We start from the raw sequence: 19,418 nt of genomic DNA, 5'->3' as shown, positions 1-19,418 counted from the left end.
CCCCCCCCCCCGCCACCCCGGCTAAGTGCATCGAAAAGTCCTGCACACTGTATATACAACAAACATAAGACAACTCTAAAAGGTGGAGAAAAGGAAGTAGACCAGCTAGGGACTGCAAGACCCAAGGAATGACAAGGTGATGAGTCCCCTGGGTTTTCTTTTGGCCTCGTAATACCCAGATAGGATGCTGGAAAAGCCAGCAACCCAAAAACACCACAGGTACAGACAAAAAAAGCCCCAGAAAAGGCTGGCTTCCCTAGCCAAAAGCCCAGGAAAGGTGCAGTCCAGCAAGACAGGAAAGTTTCAGATAATAACTGTCCTACTCCAACCAAACACCCCAGATAAAATTATGGGCCCAGCTCCACCCACCTATATAGCAAAGGCTGAATGTGGAGCCTGGCTCCCACCCTCTCCTGGATGTAACAAGGCACCCCACCACCACCACCATCAGGGTCATGTCAGAGAAAGCCAGGTGGGGGCCAGGACTGTCATCCTCACCCAGCAGGACCAAAGGAGTTCCACCCCAACTAGCATCAACAAGGCAGCCCTCTCCCTCCTCTCCACAGGGGTGGTGTCAGCAGAGGCCTAGTGTGGAGTCTGGACTTCCATCCCCCCACCACCCAACAGTATGGACTCAGAGGATGCCCATACAATTTGGAGAGAACTCACACACTGCTAGGGGAAGTGTAAATTGGTACAACCACGTTGGAAAATAATTTAACATAAACTACTAATAATGAACATGCATACACCCTATGGTATGATCCAGCAATTTTACTCCCAGGTTTATGCCTTAGAGAAATTCTTATACACTGCAATAGGAAACACATATAAAAATGTTCTTAGCAGCATCACTTATTTATAAAAAAAAAAAAAAAAAAAAAAAAGACTGGAAGCATTACCTAAAGGTTTACCAACAGTAAAATGGATAAATCATGGGATATTCATACCATGGAAAATTAGACAGTAGTGAAAATGAATAAACTCCAGGTATAATGCGTCAATATAGACGAATCTCAATAACTTGTTTTCAGAAAATTAAGTGGCACAAAAAAGCAGGTCACGGGCTGGGCGCAGTGGCTCACACCTATAAATCCAGCACTTTGGGAGGCCGAGGCAGGCGGATCATCTGAGGTCAGGAGTTTAAGATCAGCTTGGCCAAAATGGCAAAACCCCGTCTCTACTGAAAATACAAAAATTAGCCGGGCGTGGTGGCGAGCTCCTGTAATCCCAGCTACATGGGAGGCTAAGGCATGAAAATCACTTGAACACAGGAGGCGAAGTCTCAGCAGTGAGCTGAGATTGTGCCACTGCACTCCAGCCTGGGTGACAGAGCAAGACTCTGTCACAAAAAAAAAAAAAAAAAAAGCAGTTCACAGAAGACTGCACGATTAAATTCATGTAAAATTTAAAACCCGGCATACTGACATGGTAAAACTTTATAGAAAAAGGAATAATCAACAAAAAATTCAGGATAGCAGAGGCCTCTGGTGGGCAGAGGAGGATGTGGTCAGGAGGGACACACAAGAGATTATGAAGGTCTCAATGATGTTCTATTTCTAAAGCTGGGTGGTAGACACACCAACAATCTGTCACCTTTAAACTGTATATAAATATATGTAAATTAAACTTGCCTTCAGAGAAACTAAAGATGAGAACCCAGAACTTGTCAGAAGCTAATTCAACTGGGTTCTGAGAAGTGGCAGAGATAAACATTTCTAGATCAAGAGGATGCCAGGGTCCGAGGAGAACCTAATCAGTTCACAAGAGACAGGACTACTCAACACAGGTGAGACATAAGTCCCATTCTAGAGTAAGAGGTTTTAAAGAAGCCTGCTCCGAAAGGAGACAGAATAGCTGGAATTACTCAGACAGCACCACCCTAACCATGAGGAGCAAGAAAGAAAAGATAGCAACTATCTTTTACAGGAAATGAAATTATTTTATAATTTAAATTAGATCAGGCCTCTATAATCAACGAATGTCGAAGGGTTCTACAAGAGCCCTATACCTGGTGCAGCCAGGCCTTGAACCTTGCTTTTCTCTGTAAATAGCCCTTCCTACAGCTTTGCATTCCCGATACAGTGCTGGCTCCACAGCAGGAACCCAGCAAACCAGGCCTGTCCTCTCTGGGTCGAATAAAGACCAATGCCAACAGACACAACAGAGCAGTGATTCCCAGGTTTTTGGAGGTGTTGTTTTCTTTCAAATCTTAATCTCCTTGCCACCTCCACACAGTGGGGAGGGCAGGGTGGGGAATGCCACATGACACATATTAAGTTTTAAGATTTGGAGGAAAATTTAAATGTAATGAGAGCATGAAGTTTCACAGGATTAGGGCTGAAGATTCTGCAGCTCACCTCCCTGGGAGCCCAAGTGGCGGCTCCAGGTGCTGTGCAGATCTCTGGGAGGACAGGGGATCAGGAAAGCACACAGGAGCACCAGGATCATCGAGATCCCCAAAGTCAGCAGGAAGACAGATGTGCGCACATATGACACCAGGGAGGAGGCTGCCTTCTGTTCCAGGCCCCCAAGGGGTTCCGAGGGGTAGCCCTCCGTGGTGACTTCCGAAAGATGTGGCTTTGCAGCCTCTGCAACCTCAGCATCTGAGTCGGGTTCTGGCGCTTCTCCCAAAGGACTCTTCCCATTTTTGACCCCTCCATTCTTCTGCAAGTTAAGCACCAGATCGTCTTCGCTCTCGTCACTGTCAGCCTGGGTGAGGGGATCATACTCCCCTAGGTCTGGACTCTTCTTCCCTGAAAAGACAGAAAAACAGAGAGTCAAGGAGAACTGGGGAGGAGACACCCTCACCAAATATATGGCATCTGTAAATACCCAGAAGAACACAGAAAACTAAAACAAAAAAATCCAGGTTTACATCAAATTTGAACCTTGGTGGCTAACTGTAAAACAAGCCAGCGAAGCAGGGGTTAGGAATGGAAGGAAAAACAAAAGCACAGTGCTCCAGGATCACTGCCTGCATGAGTTGAAGACAATGGAAAAGGAGGCAGAAGTTAGCAAATTTAAAATGTCTTTAGTTTAAAAAGAAAGCTCTCTTAATGTGTTTGAATCTCACTCAAGAAAAAGACCATGGCTCCGTGTCAACTCTCCATGTGCCTAATGTGCACATTGCCTCAGATTTTCTTAGATCTGTGACGTCCTAATCTTTCCCGGTAAACTTTTAGAACAATTATTCTCCATACGCTGCTTCTCACAGCCCAATATCTGTGGCTTCCCAACTGTTTCTATGGAAACAACTTAGAAAGTTGAACACTGAATGTTCATCTGAAGATGTATTGAAATCTCACTTCTAAGAACCATCCTGTGATTTGAATGCCCTTTCAGTATATCTTTTAGTAAACAGTGTTTATCCCAAAAACTGCTCTTCTGAGCAAGCATTCTGGGAGGGGTGGTGATCTAGCTGGAATACAGAGGTAGGGGACTTGTCTTGAAGTTGCTTTGCATGGCAAGCACTTTGTTTTTACTTAGCCTGCAGTGTTGATTTGGGATAGCTGAGACAGAAATTACAGAAGAGCCTAGGCACACCTTCTCCCAAGCCACCCACCCCTTGGCCTCACTGCCAATGACTGAATGATTTTACGTCTTTACTTCATGTTACCACCAAGTAACAACCAAGAAAATGTTTCTTTTGGGGAGACTTTATCTGGTAATCTATCACTAATGTAAACTCTATCATTAAATCTTTTGTTCAGAGGAAATATTAAAAAAAAAAAAAAAAAAAACACATAACCCACTTAATTAAAAAGAGGAAAAGAATAATTACTAATGCTAGTGTCTACCTCTGGGTCACCTTGGCCTTGGTGATGTCATTTCATACATTATATCTCAGTTTGTTCAATTAATAAAATGAAAGAATAAAACACTATATGGAGACCAGATTGTTGCAGGAAGTCAGGGACCCCAAATGGAGAGACCTGCTGGAACAGTGGCAGGAGAACATAAATTGTGAAGATTTCATGGACATTTATCCATTCCCAAAATTAATACTTTTAAAATTTCTTATGCCTGTCTTTACTGCAATCTCTGACCATAAATTGTGAAGATTTCATGGACATTTATCCCTTCCCTAATAATACTCTTATAATTTCTTATGTCTGTCTTTACTTTAATCTCTTAATCCCATTATCTTCATAAACTGAGAATGTACATCACCTCAGGACCACTACTGTACAAATTGATTATAAAACGTGTGTGTGAACAATATGAAATCAGTGCACCTTGAAAAAGAACAGAATAACAGCAATTCTCAGGGAACAAGGGAAGATAACCAGCTGCCTACGGGGTTGGGCAGAACAGAGTCATATTTTTCTTCTTGCAGAGAGCCTAAAAAATGGACGTGCAAGTAGGGAAGATATCGCTGAACTATTTTCCCAGCAAGGAATACCCTGGGGAAGGAATGCATTCCTTGGGGGAGGGCTATAAATGGCCGCTCTGGGAGTGTCTGTCTTATGTGGTTAAGATAAGGACTGAAATACGCCCTGGTCTCCTGCAGTACCCTCAGGCTTACTAGGATCGGGAAATTCCAGCCTGGTAATTTTTGGTCAGACTGGTTCTCTGCTCTCCAACCCTGTTTTCTGTTAAGATGTTTATCAAGACAATACATGCACAGCGGGACATACACCCTCATGAGTAATTCTAATTTTGCCTTTGCCTTGTGATCTTTATTGCCCTTTGAAGCACATGATCTTTGTGACCTACTCCCTGTTCGTACAGCCCTTTCCCTTTTAAAATCCCTAATAAAAATTTGCTGGTTTTGCGCCTCAGGGGACATCACGGACCTACTGATATGTGATGTTACCTCCAGAAGCCCAGCTATAAAATTCCTCTCTTTGTACTCTTTCTCTTTATTTCTCAGACCGGCTACACTTAGGGAAAATGGAAAGAACCTATGTTGAAATACTGGCGGCTGGTTCCTCCAATACCACATGTTGGAAGTATAACTTGTGGTGTTAAAGTTTAGTATTTGGTACATTTAAAAAACAATAAATTTTAGATTTTTTTAAAATGAACATTCCACAGAATTATAACATTAAGTACTTTCAAAAAAAATCCAAAGAAAATACTGAATAATCTGTCATCCTAATAACTAGAAATTATTTCCATTTATTTTATTTTCAAAGCTGTACACTTTGCCCAATAAATATTATATTTGATTTTAAAAGGTACAAATTACAAGAAAATAAATCAGTTATTAGAAACTTAATTCAAAATAGTACTTTCAGAATATGCCATGGGGTCAGTACAGGTTCCAGATAATCTCCTTCAATTTGTATTTCTACTCCATGAACCAAATTATTTGGTAAATTAGGGCACACCATTCCCTAACCATCCCAGATAACTCTATACATAATAATTTGCACACAAAGCCATGGGTTGTTAGAATAATATTAACTCTAATGCTTTTTAAAGTGATTGTTTGTTTTTGTTTTGTTTTTTAGCTAAAATACACTGACATGATAAACAAAATGTGATATGTACATACCACGGAATATTATTCAGCTCTAAAAAGGAAGGAACTTCTGACACTTGCTACAAAATGGATGAACCTTGAGGACATTATGCTAAGTGAAATGAGCCATGCACAAAAAGACAATACTGTGTGATTCCACTTATATGAGTTATCTAGAGTAGTCACATTCACAGAAACAGAAAGTAGAATGGTTGTTGCCTAGGTCTGGAGGTAGAAGGAAAAGTTGTTACTGAATAAGTATGGAGTTTCAGTTTTACAAGATGAAAAGGTACTAGAGATGACGTGCATATACAGTTAATTCTGAACTGTATACTTAAAATGGTTAAGATAGTAAATTTTATGGTGTATGTATTTTTTGACAATTTAAAATGTTTAAAATATATATATATATCTGAAAACAGGAAAGCACACACAGAGTTCTCAACTCTAGAGTTACTTGAAAAAGCACAGCAAGAGACCTTAAAGATCACATAATCCATCCCCACCCCATCCCAAACTTACAACTAGCTACTTACAAAGACCTACCAACCAGTCACTTAGCAAACACCTGAATGTAACCTGTATTAGGATTACACTGGCCTCCAATTTAGAAAAAAATTCTTTACACTGATTCAAGAATTTTTTTCTGGGAAGTTGCCAATTATCTATCCCAGTTTTAATTTCTGGGATCTCTCTTTCACATGCAAGTCCTTCAAACACTCAAAGGTATCAGTCACAAGAGACATATGATATGGTATTTAAGAGCTCAATTCTTCACAATCAAACATCAAGCCAAATCCTGGCTATATCTCTTATGAACTATGTGGTCTCAAATTTCTTAACTTTATTGAGCATCAATTTCCTTATTTATGAAATGGAATAATGATTCTTTTTAGCTCATACGATTGTGATGAGAACCAAATAAGATAATATATGTGTGGTTCTCAGTGCCTGGCTTATAGTCACACAACAAATTTTAGCTTCTATTATTATCATTACCATCACTGGTGCTGGCATTGTATCTCCCAGTGCCCTCCCCCACTCTTCTCATCTCCAAGTTAAACACCTCCACCTCTTTCAACCCATGACTTGAAGAAGCATTGTTTCAGGTGTCCTCAACATCCTGGTCATTCTCCTCTGGACACAATGTGATATGTCTGTGCTTTTTAAAGTATGGTTCCTGGAACTGGATACAATCCTAGGTACAGTCTGACCAGAGAAAGGGAAGGCAAAGCTATTTCCTATCTACTCTAGATAGCAAACAACAGTTCAATTTCTATAACGTAAGATCTTGATAGCTTTCTTGGCATTCACATCACATACTGATTCAATTAAAACTCCCAAGCATTTTGAACACATGCTTAAGCCACCCTATAATTGTACAATTGAATTTTTAGCACCAAGTGAAAAATTTAGCATTGACATCAAATTCAGTCTTGCTAGTCAGTCTCGACCCTGCAAGAAACATATTGGGCTAAAACAGCACCTTTGTCAAAGTGAAATCATTAATAAAATGCTGCCCAGCAAAACAGTTTAAAGGAAATTCATTTTTATCATGCTATGTACTATCACAGGCAGGAAGGAAGAGAAGCATATGCTCCAGGAACTTATAAAATCTGTAAGAAATTTATAAAACAATTTGCAAGCATTCTTTGAGAAAAAAGCTGCTGTCAAATTGGTCTGTTTAGCAAGATTACAAGCTTCTAGTTAATGATGGCAAAAGTGGGCATTTCTATCACACTCTCTTCCTAAAACCAGGAAGACAAATAAAGAAAAATAAAAATAGAACACAAAATAGGAAACAGTCACATTCCCAAACCACAAGTTATGAACCAAATGCACTGAAACTTGTACTCAATTGAGAAAGCTCAGTAAGAGCAGGCAAATACATCTTGCAGATATATATTGCACATATATTGCAGATCTTCAGCAATGAGCTGAGTTCACAGAATTAATAATCATGACAACAGTAAGATGATGATGATGATGATGATGACAACTGGAAGTGTACTGAGTGCCTACTGTCCCAGGCACTGATCCAAGCATTTTGCATGTGTTAATTCATTTAATCCTCACATCAACCTCATATGGTAGATATTATTATTATTATCCCCCATTTTATCAACAAGAAAAATAAAATATAGAGAGGTAAGATGGCTAAGATCACAGAACTAGCCAAAAGAAAAGCCAGGATTCAAACCCAGACATCTGATTGCAGAGTCCACTTGTTGTTCTAACCAACAAGTTATAGTACCTCCCTTGTTCCACAAATATAGCCAAACCAGTAATTGCTTGCTTGGAAAGACAAAGTCTGGGGCCACAGAAGCACCAATGAGCCCCATTCGACACCACAGAGTCAAAGGGAAGTAGGACCGAAGGAGGAAAAGCACAAGCTGACATCTTCACAAAAAGCACACTGTCAGGATGGCAGGTTAGAAAAGTCACCGGACATAATCACTCTGACTGCGCCCAGTCAGGAGACAGAAGCCAAACAGTAGTTCAAAGAGGACAAGTTTAACATAAAAAATTACTAAGCAAAGACAGGAGAATAAACATAAAGATGGGAAGAGAACTCTATAAGGTCCCCTAGGACTGAGAGACAATATCCAAGGCAGGACAAACGATATTTAAAAGGGCTCAGACCCACTTTCACAGATCAGTCAACAAAGGTGAATTTGGAGTTCACAGGCAATAAATTGATAACTGGCACAACAAAGTCAGTGAAGGAAACGCCAAACCAGCACCCTACAGTCCTGTGAAAAGCCTCCTCCTAGCCAGAATAGAGACATCCACACAGGAAACGTGCTGGTGGGGAGCCAGCTGACTTAACAGGCCTGGATTACATTCTTGCTTCCAACTGCCCTACATCACCCCTCTGGCAATAGCCAGGCTGTCAAACAACTGCCCCATTTAAATATGAGTAATAATCAGAAAGGAGCCATGTTTAGTACTCATTCCACAAGATACCATAAAGCTCTATGAATATTCAAGAAAGAAGTAACAATGAAACATAGCAAACAATTAGCTGAAGAACAAATGCTGGACAAATCACATCACAAGATGGAAGAAATAATGAACATATACTTCCCCACAGAGTCTGGGAAATTTAGGAAAATCGTCTTCTCTGAAATAAGCACTCAGGAAAACACTGGAAAAAAATAACAAACCAATTTTAGAAAAGAAATCCTTATTGGAATCAGCTAAAGGAACAGATATTGCTGAAAACAGAGTCAGAGACATAAAGAACAGACTAGTGAAAATCAAGCAAAATGAAATGAAAATAACTACAGCTGGCAGTTCTGAACACTTATCCTACACTCTTCCAAGCCCTTTTAATGTCTTATCTTAGGCCAGGGGTGCTGGCTCACGCCTGTAATCCCAGCACTTTGGGAGGCCAAGGCAAGGGATCATTCCAGGCCAGGACTTCAAGACCAGCCTGGCCAACATGGCAAGACCCTGTCTCTACTGAAAATACAAAAATTAGCCACGTGTGGTGGCAGGCGCCTGTAACCCCAGCTACTCAGGAGGCTGAGACATTAAAATTGTTTGAACCTGGGGAGGTGGAGGTTAGAGTGAGTTGAGACCGTGCCACTGTACTCCAGCCTGAGTGACAGAGCAAGACTTTGTCTCAAAAAAAAAATTCTTAGCAAATCTTCATAACAACTATGTGAGGTAGACACATTACTGTCTTCACTTTCAAGACGAGGAAGCTGAGGCTTTGAAGTTTAAGTTAAGCCAAATGGTTTGGCTCTGTGTCCCCACCCAAATCTCAACTTGAATTGTACTCCCATAATTCCCATGTGTTGTGGGAGGGACCCAGTGGGAGATAATTGAATCATGGGGGCAGTTTCCCCCATACTGTTCTCATGGTAGTGAATAAGTCTCACGAGATCTGATGGTTTTATAAGGGGAACCCTGTTTCACTTGGTTCTCATTCTCTCTCTTGCCACCACCATGTAAGATGTGCCTTTTACCTTCCACCATGATTGTGAGGCCTCCCTAGGCACATGCAACTATAAGTCCATTAAATCTCTTTCTTCTGTAAATTGCCTCATCTCAAGTATGTCTTTATTAGCAGTGCAAAAACAGACTAACACACTGGCCCATAGTTAAACAGCAAGTGATAGGTAACAATTCAAAACCAGTCTGGCCTCAAAGTCTGTACCAGCTACATATGATCCCATGGAAAAAAATCAAGGCTTTTTAAAAAGACTAGAAACAATGTGATAGAGACTGACAACAAAGGTGAGCCAATATATGCATGACGGAAGAGGATAACAGAAAAGAAAATACCAAAAGCAGTATTTTAAAGAGTTGCAAAAAAAAGTTCCTACAATAAAGACCGAAAACTGCAGAATAATGAGTACACAGAGTCCCAAGAAAAACTGATTCAGAAGAATCAATACTGAAACACATCCTAGTAAAGGCGCAGGACTCAAGCACAAAGAAGGAATCCTATGAGCAGCCAGGCCAAAGGAAAAAGAATCAAGTCACTACTGACGGGAACAAAAATCAGGCAAAGATTTCTCCAAGGTCACACACATTATTAAAAGATAGTGGAGCAATATCTTAAAAGTCCTCAGAGAAAGAACATGCAATTTGATGTCCAAGCATTCTGACCAGGACATGGCCGAAATATAAAGACAAGCACACAAGTGCTCAGAGTTATCATACTCCTGTGCTTTCTTTACATCACAGAAGACTAGGGGCCAGTTCTTGGCCAGCCTTTTGAGAGGAATAAATACTTTTATACTAATTTTTTTTCAGATAGTGCAAAACAAACTTCGGCTTAAGGATTACCGACTGCAAGTTTTATTAGAGAAGTCTTAAATAATTTTTTTTCTATTTACAGAAAGACAATAAGAGACAGTGAAGTAAAAGAAGTCCACCAACTTGCCTTAAGTCCTACTCAAGCTGAGGAGCTAGGCATCAAATCCAGCTTCCAAGTTCAGGGCACTTAACACTCACTCGCTTCCTTGCTACTTTCAGCCACCACCCAAATTTTTAATGAATGAAAGGTTTTCAAAGAATAAGGGAGAGGGCACTGATTTCATAGCAAATCATTATAAATGAGCTTTCCACAGCTATTGCTTTTCCTCTTAGGAAGACTAAAGATGCTGTTTAAATATAATAGGATTTCCAAAATGGTAGAGAGGAAAACACAAATAGGAAAGTGATGCAATTATACCATACCCAAATGTTTTCACGAAATATACTAAAACATATACTATTCTATAACATATATGATACTATAGCATACACTCTACTGTACACATACTATACAATACACTCTACTGCAACTAAAGGTAAATAATTCATATCATGGGTTAGTTTATCCAAGGGCATATAATGACTCTAAGTTACACAAATAAAACAAATCATAAAAAATCATTTTGCTCTGATATTCCCTCCAGTGTTTGACCTTCAAACTATAAAATGGCCTAAGGGAAAAAATACATATATACTTAGGAGACAAGCTGTCCTACTGGCTTTATGAATGTCAGATTGGCCTTCTGCTACTAATTAACCTCACTTTATGCATGTGAGCCAAACATCTTTCCTTCCTGAGCTTAGCGAAACTGCTCTTTTCTAACAAGGCTGCTGAGATCTGTCAAGAGCTCACTATTATATTACATCAAGCCTTCCTTCAGGTATCACATTCATAAATGAGCATGGTGCTGATGACAACAGCTAACACTTACTGACTAATTAACGTACGTCAGAGGTTGCTAGATCTCCTAAGTACATCCATGTTCTTTACTATTTCAGATAACCCTAGGAAATAAATATGTAGTAGAATGTGTGGCATAGAGTGAATGTTCCATAATAATGTTATTGTTACAGATGAGGAAACTAAAGCTTAAAGAGATTAAGTAACTAATTAAGTAAAGACTGGATTTGAATCCCAGCCTGTTTCAGGCTCTCAGCCATCATTCCATCCTGACTTCCTCACACATGAAAACAGTAGGGATGTTGGGGCCAGGCACAGTGGCTCATGCCTATAATCCCAGCACTTTGGGAGGCCAAGGCAGGCGATCACCTGAGGTCGGGAGTTCGCGACCAGCCTGATCGACATGGAGAAACCCCGTCTCTACTAAAAATACAAAATTAGCCAGGTGTTGTGGAGCATGCCTGTAATCCCAGCTACTCGGGAGGCTAAGGCAGGAGAATTGCTTGAACCCAGGAGGCGGAGGTTGCGGTGAGCCGAGATCACACCATTGCACTCCAGCCTAGGCAAGAAGAGTGAAACTCCATCTCAAAAACAAAAACAAAAAAGAAAACAGTGGGGATGTTAACTACGGGAATATAACACATTAGCCCAAACAGGACAGCAGTCTCAGAACCCCAATTACAGGGGAGTCAAAAAGAGCTATATGAAAACAACTTGCACCTAATGCAAAAACTAAAAATAGTATTTTGGGTGGAGGGAAGAAAGGGCAAGGAGACGAGGAAAAGTGCAAGTGGTTTTATTTTCTTAAAACCCACATCACATGAAAGAACACATGCCTACTATATCTGGGCCTAAAAAAGTATCAAGCATGTCTCAGGGTTCAGGGCCAAGCTGCCTGCCAAACAGGCCCACGGACTGGGCTATGGGAACCCCAACCAGTTCCTACAACTAATACTCCAGGGAGTAATAACACCACAGCCTTGGGGCATAAGAACACAAAAGAGTTCAAGAGTTGCTAAAGCAAGATTTTCCCCGCATTCTCATTCTTAAAGAGTAACAATGACCTACACTGAAAAAAAAAAAAAAAAAAAAAAAAAAAAAAAAAAAGACCCAAAAAAAAAAAAAAGATAAAAAAAAAATTTCCCCCCACTATGCAACATTAAAAAAAAAAAAATGCCATGCATTAAAAAAAAAAAAAAAAAAAAAAAAAAAAGGACTCTAAAAGAAAAAAAGAAATAAAGCTAAATGTGTCTGACATCTTATTACCCCTCTGGGAGAATATCACTCTACACTAAGGATATATAAGACTACTCTCTTCAAAGTAAAAAATTAATCCTGCAGGTAAAGGGCCACGTCTCTCATTTAATTCCAGTGTTACGTACACATTCCAAGACAGATACTATCAGTGTTCCTTCCAATGTTCCAATGAGCCCATAAAAAAAAAAAAGAAAAAAAAATCTGTCTGAGGTCATGAAGTCTGGGGACAGAAATGCAAATTAATATACAACCCAGCGTCATCCAAATGGCAAGGTTCACTTCAGGGTAGCAAACTGGAAGCTCCTTGAGAACAAGGAACCTGTAATCCCCCTGCAACCTCAAGCTAGCTATCCACCTAACACCCAAATAGCCCTCTCTAGAGATAACAGTGAAAGCAACTGCTTTTCCCCCTAATACAAATTATCAGCAAACAAATGTTTATAGTTTAATGCTTAAAACTCATCTAGATAGAACCATCAGTTTTCTAAAGCCTAAAGTTTAAAATTTACTTGGGTGGAATAAATATATTTTTATTAAAATATCAAGTTTCTAACAGTACAATCCTACTCTGGAGGTTCAGGAAGGAAAAAAAAAAAAAAAGGAAAAAAATACTTGGAGCTGCTGCCCAAAGTACTGAATCAGCTCTGGAAGTTGTCATCACCCCTAACGCTGCCTTAAAGAAGATTCCATACATTATCTTCAACTTATAGGTGCCAAATCATTTCCCATGCTTAATCTCAGCAGCTGGAGACTGACCAAGTGGAATCTAAAGTTAAAGATTTAGAGAGAAAATACTCCTGACGTTCAAGGCCGAGCTTTTCCAATACTTGAGAGACCTGGGACAATTCAATTAGCCAAATAACTCTCATTTTGTCCTCTGTAAACTAGGAAGGGACGTAAACACCTGTCCCACCTGCCTCATGGATGCTTCGTTGCTGTCATTAGGTAGAGGGGATGATTCACAGAGGGCCACTCGCCGTCCCGCCGCCCCCGCCCAGGTCCAGCCAAGACAGAAGGCGCCGGAGTCCCCGCGGTGCCTGTCCGCGGCGCTCGGGAAGGATGCTCCTCTCACTAGCCTCCCCTCGGGACAGCGACGACCGGCGTTCTGACACTCCCCGCCACAACACCTGCTCGGCGCCCTCTCCCCGCGCGTCTCCGCGTTCGCCGGGCGCCCGCGACCCCTGCCCCGCTGGACGCCCCTCTCGCCCCCTGGTGGCACAGGAACCCCAGCCCCCAGGGACTGCACCCTCCTCGCCACTGGGCGCCTGCAGCTGTGTCTGGGTTGAGGCCAAGGCCCGACCGGCCTCACCCCAGAGCCTCGCCTCCCCTTATTCCAACACTGGCGGGGACAGGGTGGTCGCAAGGCTGCGACTCCTTACCCGGGAGCTTGAGTGCCCTGGACAGCACGGTCGCCATGGCGGAGGCCCCGGTGCGCGTGCGCACGCCCGGGTTCTGCCGGGAAGCGTAGTTCCGGGCGGGCGGTGCGCGGGGCTGGCACCGGGAAAGGTGAGACCTTCTTGCTGGGGACAGAGCCAAGGGAGGCCAAGCCCGAGTACAAGCTCCGCAGGCTTTTCTCCCACCCTACCTGTGCAGGTCACCTCACCATTCTGAGTCTCACTTGCCTCGTCAGTGAAATGGGGAGAAAATACCCCGTAAGCTTGCAGTGAAAATGATTCGAACGAGATATTTAAGGAGGTGTGGATTGTGCAATGTACGTGGGCTTTGAAATCAGGCAGACTGGATTTGAATCCTGCTTGCATCACTTACTAGCTGGGCCATCTTGGGCAAGTCCCTTGGGGCATCTGAGCTGCAGCTACTTTTTTTAAAGACATACTACATACTTCACAGGCTTGCAGTGAGAATTAAATGATATGACCTGTTTAAAACACACAGCACACAGTAGGCACCTAGTAAGAGTGTTTCTATTATGCTTCTTAGGTAGAGGTTGAAGTTTCCTGTTAGCTCGAACCCTCATTTCTTGCTCCCAGTTCTTTACAGGTGTCTACTCAGCATCCTACGCTGCAGCTTCTAGTTGAAGGGTGTAGAAGGAGCAACTGACTGTGTACACACATCCAATAGATGCAGCATCTCCAGCTCCTCAGATATCAATGCTTGACGTTTAAGGCATCTCCACACAACCCATAATCACCCCAGCTTTGCCCGAATGATTTTTGCGGGGAGGCCGACGCCCAGGAATCCCTCCTTCCTTGGCTCCCTGAGCTTTCCCCCACTTTGTCTTCCTTGTCCCTCTGGAAATCTCTGTCATCCCTCCACAACTTTTTTCCATTTGAACATAGGAACTGCAGCTTAGAATGATATTTCTCAAATTTAATGTACTTTTTTTTCAATTAAAGAAAAAAATTCAAAGCAGCTGCCAAATGAATCAGGATCCTTGCCTTTTACATAGAGAATACCTGTGAGTTCCTCTCCAGCTACCGAGTGGAATGTAAATATCTTTGTTGCCCAAACACCCACTGAGGTCACTGCGGAAAATGCAAACACCCGGGCCCTCTCTGCCTTCTGAACTTGGCTTGCCTCAGGACCAGGCACTGTGGTGTAGAAGGAAGAATTGACTTGCTTCTTTCCCACAAGCAAGAGATCAGCATTTTAGTGCAGGGATGCTAATACTATGTTATCTTAGAACTGGAACAGATCCTAGAGGCTATCTAGTCCCACTCTCCTTGTTTTATTTAAGAGAAAGCTGAGAAAGAGAAAGGTAATGTAACTTCTGAGGGTCACAACAAAAGCTCCAAGATAATCTCATTTGCAGGCTGCCTAATTCCCGTGAGAAACTGCAGACAGGACTATCTTGTGGGAGTAATCTGAGAGTCTCCAGCAATCAGTCTCACCTCCTTTCTTCCCCCGGGGGAAAAAAAAAATGTCATTGTCTCTGATAGAGCACAGGCTCTGGAGCCAGGAGCCAGGCCTCTGGAGATCAAATCCCAACTCCATCATTTCCTAGATGCCAGGCAGAGGGTTAGTTGCTTACTTTCTCCCCACCTCAATTTTCTCATCTGCAAAATGGGGACAAAACAGTTCCTAGTTTATAGAGTTCTCCTGAGAATTAAATGTATACGTGGAAAGCACTTACAACAGTGCCTGGTACTTAGTGTTTTCTAAGTGTTCACTCTTTTTATCAATAATTTCTTAATGTTTTGACAATTTAAAATTTGCAACTTAATAACAAATAATACATTTCATAGTAATTTAATGGTTTAGTAATGTATTTATTTATTAATTCTTTCAGCATTCTACAATACCCAAAATTTCTACGGCTTGCCACATCTCTAAAGGCATGATTAAAAAACATATTTTACATCTATGTAGGTCATCTAAGAGGAGCAACACTGCAAGTCACAATGAGCCAGTAGTAGCTTGCCTGATATCAGTTTAACTAAATGGAACACATTCCTGAAATATGAAGACTGAGAAAAGTAACCTGTGAATGTGACAGGGATGTAGAAAAAATGTTCGTTTTAGTTGCAGAACAAGAACTTGAGTTTCTAGGAGAAAGTTTGGGTGGAAAGGAATAGCCAGGTCACACAGGATAGGAAGAAAGAAGAAAAATCCGCCTCCTTTTCTTAGTAAAAAGGTATATTCCAGGAGAGTACTTTCTTCTGTGATATAAATAAAATAAAGATGTAAAATGTAAAGTTTTATTTAAAAACTTTGCCTCAGGACCAGGCACAGTGACTTGTGCCTGCAATCCCAGAACATTGAGAGGCTGAGGCGGGAGGATTACTGGAGTTGAGGAGTTGGAAGCTGCAGTGAACCATGACTGACTGAACCACTGCAGTCCACCCTGGGCAACAGTATGAGACCCCTGTCTCAAAAAAAAGAAAAAAAAAAAAAACTTTGCTTCAAACTGTGTAGTTACCCAAAGTGCTCACGTGCATGCAGACACTTACATGTGTATATATAAACATGTGTCAGTGTACACACATGCAATAGATGCAGCATCTCCAGCTCGTCAGATTTCAATGCTTGACCTTTAAGGCATCTCCATGCTCCATAATCACCCCAGCTTTGCCCAAATGACTTTTGCGGGGAGGCCGACGCCCAGGAATCCCTCCTTCCTTGGCTCCCTGAGCTTTCCCCCATTTTGTCTTCCTTGTCCCTCTGGAAATCTCTTTCATCCCTCCACAACTTTTTTCCATTTGAACATAGGAACTGCAGCTTAGAATGGTATTTCCCAAATTTAATGTACTTTTTTTTTCAATTAAAGAAAAAAATTCAAAGCAGCTGCCAAATGAATCAGGATCCTTACCTTTTACATAGAGGATACCTGTGAGTTCCTCTCCAGCTACCGAGTGGAATGTGAATGCTTTTGCTGCCCAAACACCCACTGAGGTCACTGTGGAAAATGCAAACACCCGGGCCCTCTCTGCCTTCTGAACTTGGCTTGCCTCCCTGACAAGTACAAGAGTGGCAGGGGTGGGATGCCTACGAACAGCCTAACCTGCCTGGCGGCTGTGCCTCTTTGAAGAAATTATTTTTCTGAAAACTCACAACTGAAGCCAGAAAATCACCTTCTATTTTCCTACATTGATCTACAGTGAGAGTGTTCTTCCCCAAACTCAAGTTCCCGTAACTCATAGAGGGAACCCATATTGCTGGTTATTACCTTCATAATACTCCAAGTACTGCTCAAAATCTCTAAGTGTCCTACATGGGTTTATGATCAAATCTGGCCATCTAATGCTTGCCTTTCCCTGGACAGTGTGGCCACTTCTGCTGGTCCTGACTACCCCCACTAGGTTTCACCACCTCCTCTTGGAACCAATGCCACTGTATCTACCAGCAGCCGCCTCCCTTACTCCTTGGTTCCACTGCGCTGCCAGGCCCCTCAAAAACCGCCTCCTCTCAAAAACTGCTGCCTCTTCTTGTATCTCCCACTGAATGCCACCTCATATTTTAGTGCTCCTAAAATGTCAAAGCTGTGAGGAGCAAAGTTAACTAGGGAAGACTGCCTCTCTCTCCTTTTTATGTTACACTTTATTAGGAAATTGCCAATTCTATGCTGCTACTCCTTCAGGTTGAATGCAGTATTTTCATTAGACAGAGCCCTGGTTACTTAGCGAGTCAACCAGAGCAAGATAATTGCTGTAACAAACAACCTCAAGATTTCAGTGATTTTAGAGTGTAAAAGTTTATTTCTGCCTATGTCACAGTCAAGGTGGGGGTGCAAGTAGATTGCGCTGGGGCTCTGTTCCTCCCAGCCATTCAGGAACCCAGACCCTTCTGTCTCCAGCTGCTTCATCCTTAGGGCCTCAGAGGTCTCCACTGGATCATTTGCATCCCAGATCATGCAGGAAGTTTTGTGGGCCAGGCCTGGAGGTGGTGTACGTGACTTCTGCCCACATTTATTAGGCTAGACCTCAGACACAGAATATGTGTGCTGGGAAGGTATGAGCCCAGGAAGAAAAGGGGACGAGTTTGGGGAGCATCTAGCCAATCTCTGTGACACTGGTCACCCCATGCCTTTGTAAATGACAGACCTGACTTCTTGAGTTCTTGATGGTAGGAAAGGGTTCAGGCGCTGCTCTCCTTAGGATTGCCTTTCTGCTGTAGGGACTAAGGCTTTGTTCCTGAGCTGAGTTTCTCGTCACGACTTATGTGTCTAAACTGAAGCTCTCCCAGGAGGCTCCTCACTCTCTCTGCAGAGAGATTTCTGGAAGCCATTCCTACATCATTCAGCAGAGGATGGACAAGTCTGAACTCCACTGACTTATCTGAAGCGGAGGGTAGTACCCTCAGCTACACGGGTGCCAAAAAGGGTCAGGAAGCAGTAATGAGTATGAGACCCAAAAAGCAAAAAGAAAATGTCATAGCAAATAGCAATGAGGGCAGTGAGATTGAGAAAAGCAAAAGAGGTGCCCAGCTGAGGACATTTGGGGGTTAAACGCAGATGTCAAGAAGCCTGTGAAATCAGTCTTGCGTGGGGATCAGGAAGTTTGAAAAGCATCTGTACCAGTGGCATATTCACTTCTCTTCACAGAGAACTGAACTCTGCCCAGGAGTTACATGGCTTGTCATGAAGACAAACAGGTTTATGTTCCCAGAATGTCCTTTGATAAAACACAAGGGCTCATCTCACTCAGATCACACAGACTTCCAGCCTATAAAACTTTCTAGAGTCTGGACTCTAAAATGCTTTGTGGGCCCTGAAATTTAAACAAAGGCTTCTTCTTAACAAGCCTCCCGCTGGAACACATGTTTGAGAACAGTGTAATTAAGGACAGACACACCCAGGCCAAATGAGCTCTTCGTCCTCCCATCCCTCATTCTAGCGTGTTCATGTTGACTGAAGGACCTGTAGTAGCAGTGTGGATGGTAACAGCCCCCATTCACCGAGCACTCGTCACCTGTAAGAGAAGACAGTGTTTTGGACCCTTGCCAGTCATAATCAGCCCCTTCACTGACTTCCAAAAAAAAAAAAATGCAATGGGCCAAGCATATTGTGACTTGAGGGATTTTCCTGAAGATTCAAGGGACCAGGGAGATGGGTCAAGGCACATAGCATTCCCCCCACCCCCGCCCCCCCAAAAAATATCTATTAGATGCATCTCTTCTCCCAGTCTCTGCTCTTGGCCCCATCACTTCATCTTCCCCACCACTAAGATCTCTTGGGTCAGTTCCACTCTCAGGCTTCCTCCTCCTCCCTTATTTCCTGCCCTCTGCGGCCGTTAGCTTCAACATGAGGCTGGAGTCTCACCTCCATCCTATGGGCAGAACATTTCCATGGAAGTTGTCACTCCATACAGTGGAATTCTCACACAGTGTTCTCCATATTGCCCCCTAATAATATCTTGTTGAATTCTGACAGCAATCCTAGGACACAGGTCATCTATCAGTGAGAAAAGGTAAACTCAAATGCACAAAGCCATTTGCCCAAAGTTACACAATTCCCGAGGATTTGAATGCAGGTTTTTCTGTCTTTTAATCACAAGCAGTGACGTCAGATAGATGGCATGTATGCTCCAATATGTCTTTTTTTTTTTTTTTTTTTTTTTTTTTTTT

At 42.2% G+C, this 19,418-nt stretch overlaps 1 protein-coding gene across 1 annotated transcript in view; it reads right to left on the bottom strand.

Annotated features, from left to right (window-relative positions):
• Positions 1 to 14,046, bottom strand: part of FAM234B (family with sequence similarity 234 member B) — a 37,353-nt gene extending 23,307 nt beyond the window's left edge. Inside the window, exons 1-2 of the mRNA XM_017873268.1 lie at positions 13,778 to 14,046; positions 2,361 to 2,756 (exon numbers count right to left, since the gene is read on the bottom strand). Of these exons, the coding sequence (XP_017728757.1) occupies positions 2,361 to 2,756; positions 13,778 to 13,814 (433 nt within the window). The 5' untranslated portion in view covers positions 13,815 to 14,046. The remainder of the gene's footprint in view (positions 1 to 2,360; positions 2,757 to 13,777) is intronic.
• Between the last annotated feature and the right edge of the window lie 5,372 nt (positions 14,047 to 19,418).

Source organism: Rhinopithecus bieti, unplaced genomic scaffold, assembly GCF_001698545.2.
Source record: "Rhinopithecus bieti isolate Rb0 unplaced genomic scaffold, ASM169854v2 scaffold_110, whole genome shotgun sequence".
Taxonomy (NCBI): Eukaryota; Metazoa; Chordata; class Mammalia; order Primates; family Cercopithecidae; genus Rhinopithecus; species Rhinopithecus bieti.
This window is presented reverse-complemented; position numbering and strand designations above follow the sequence as displayed.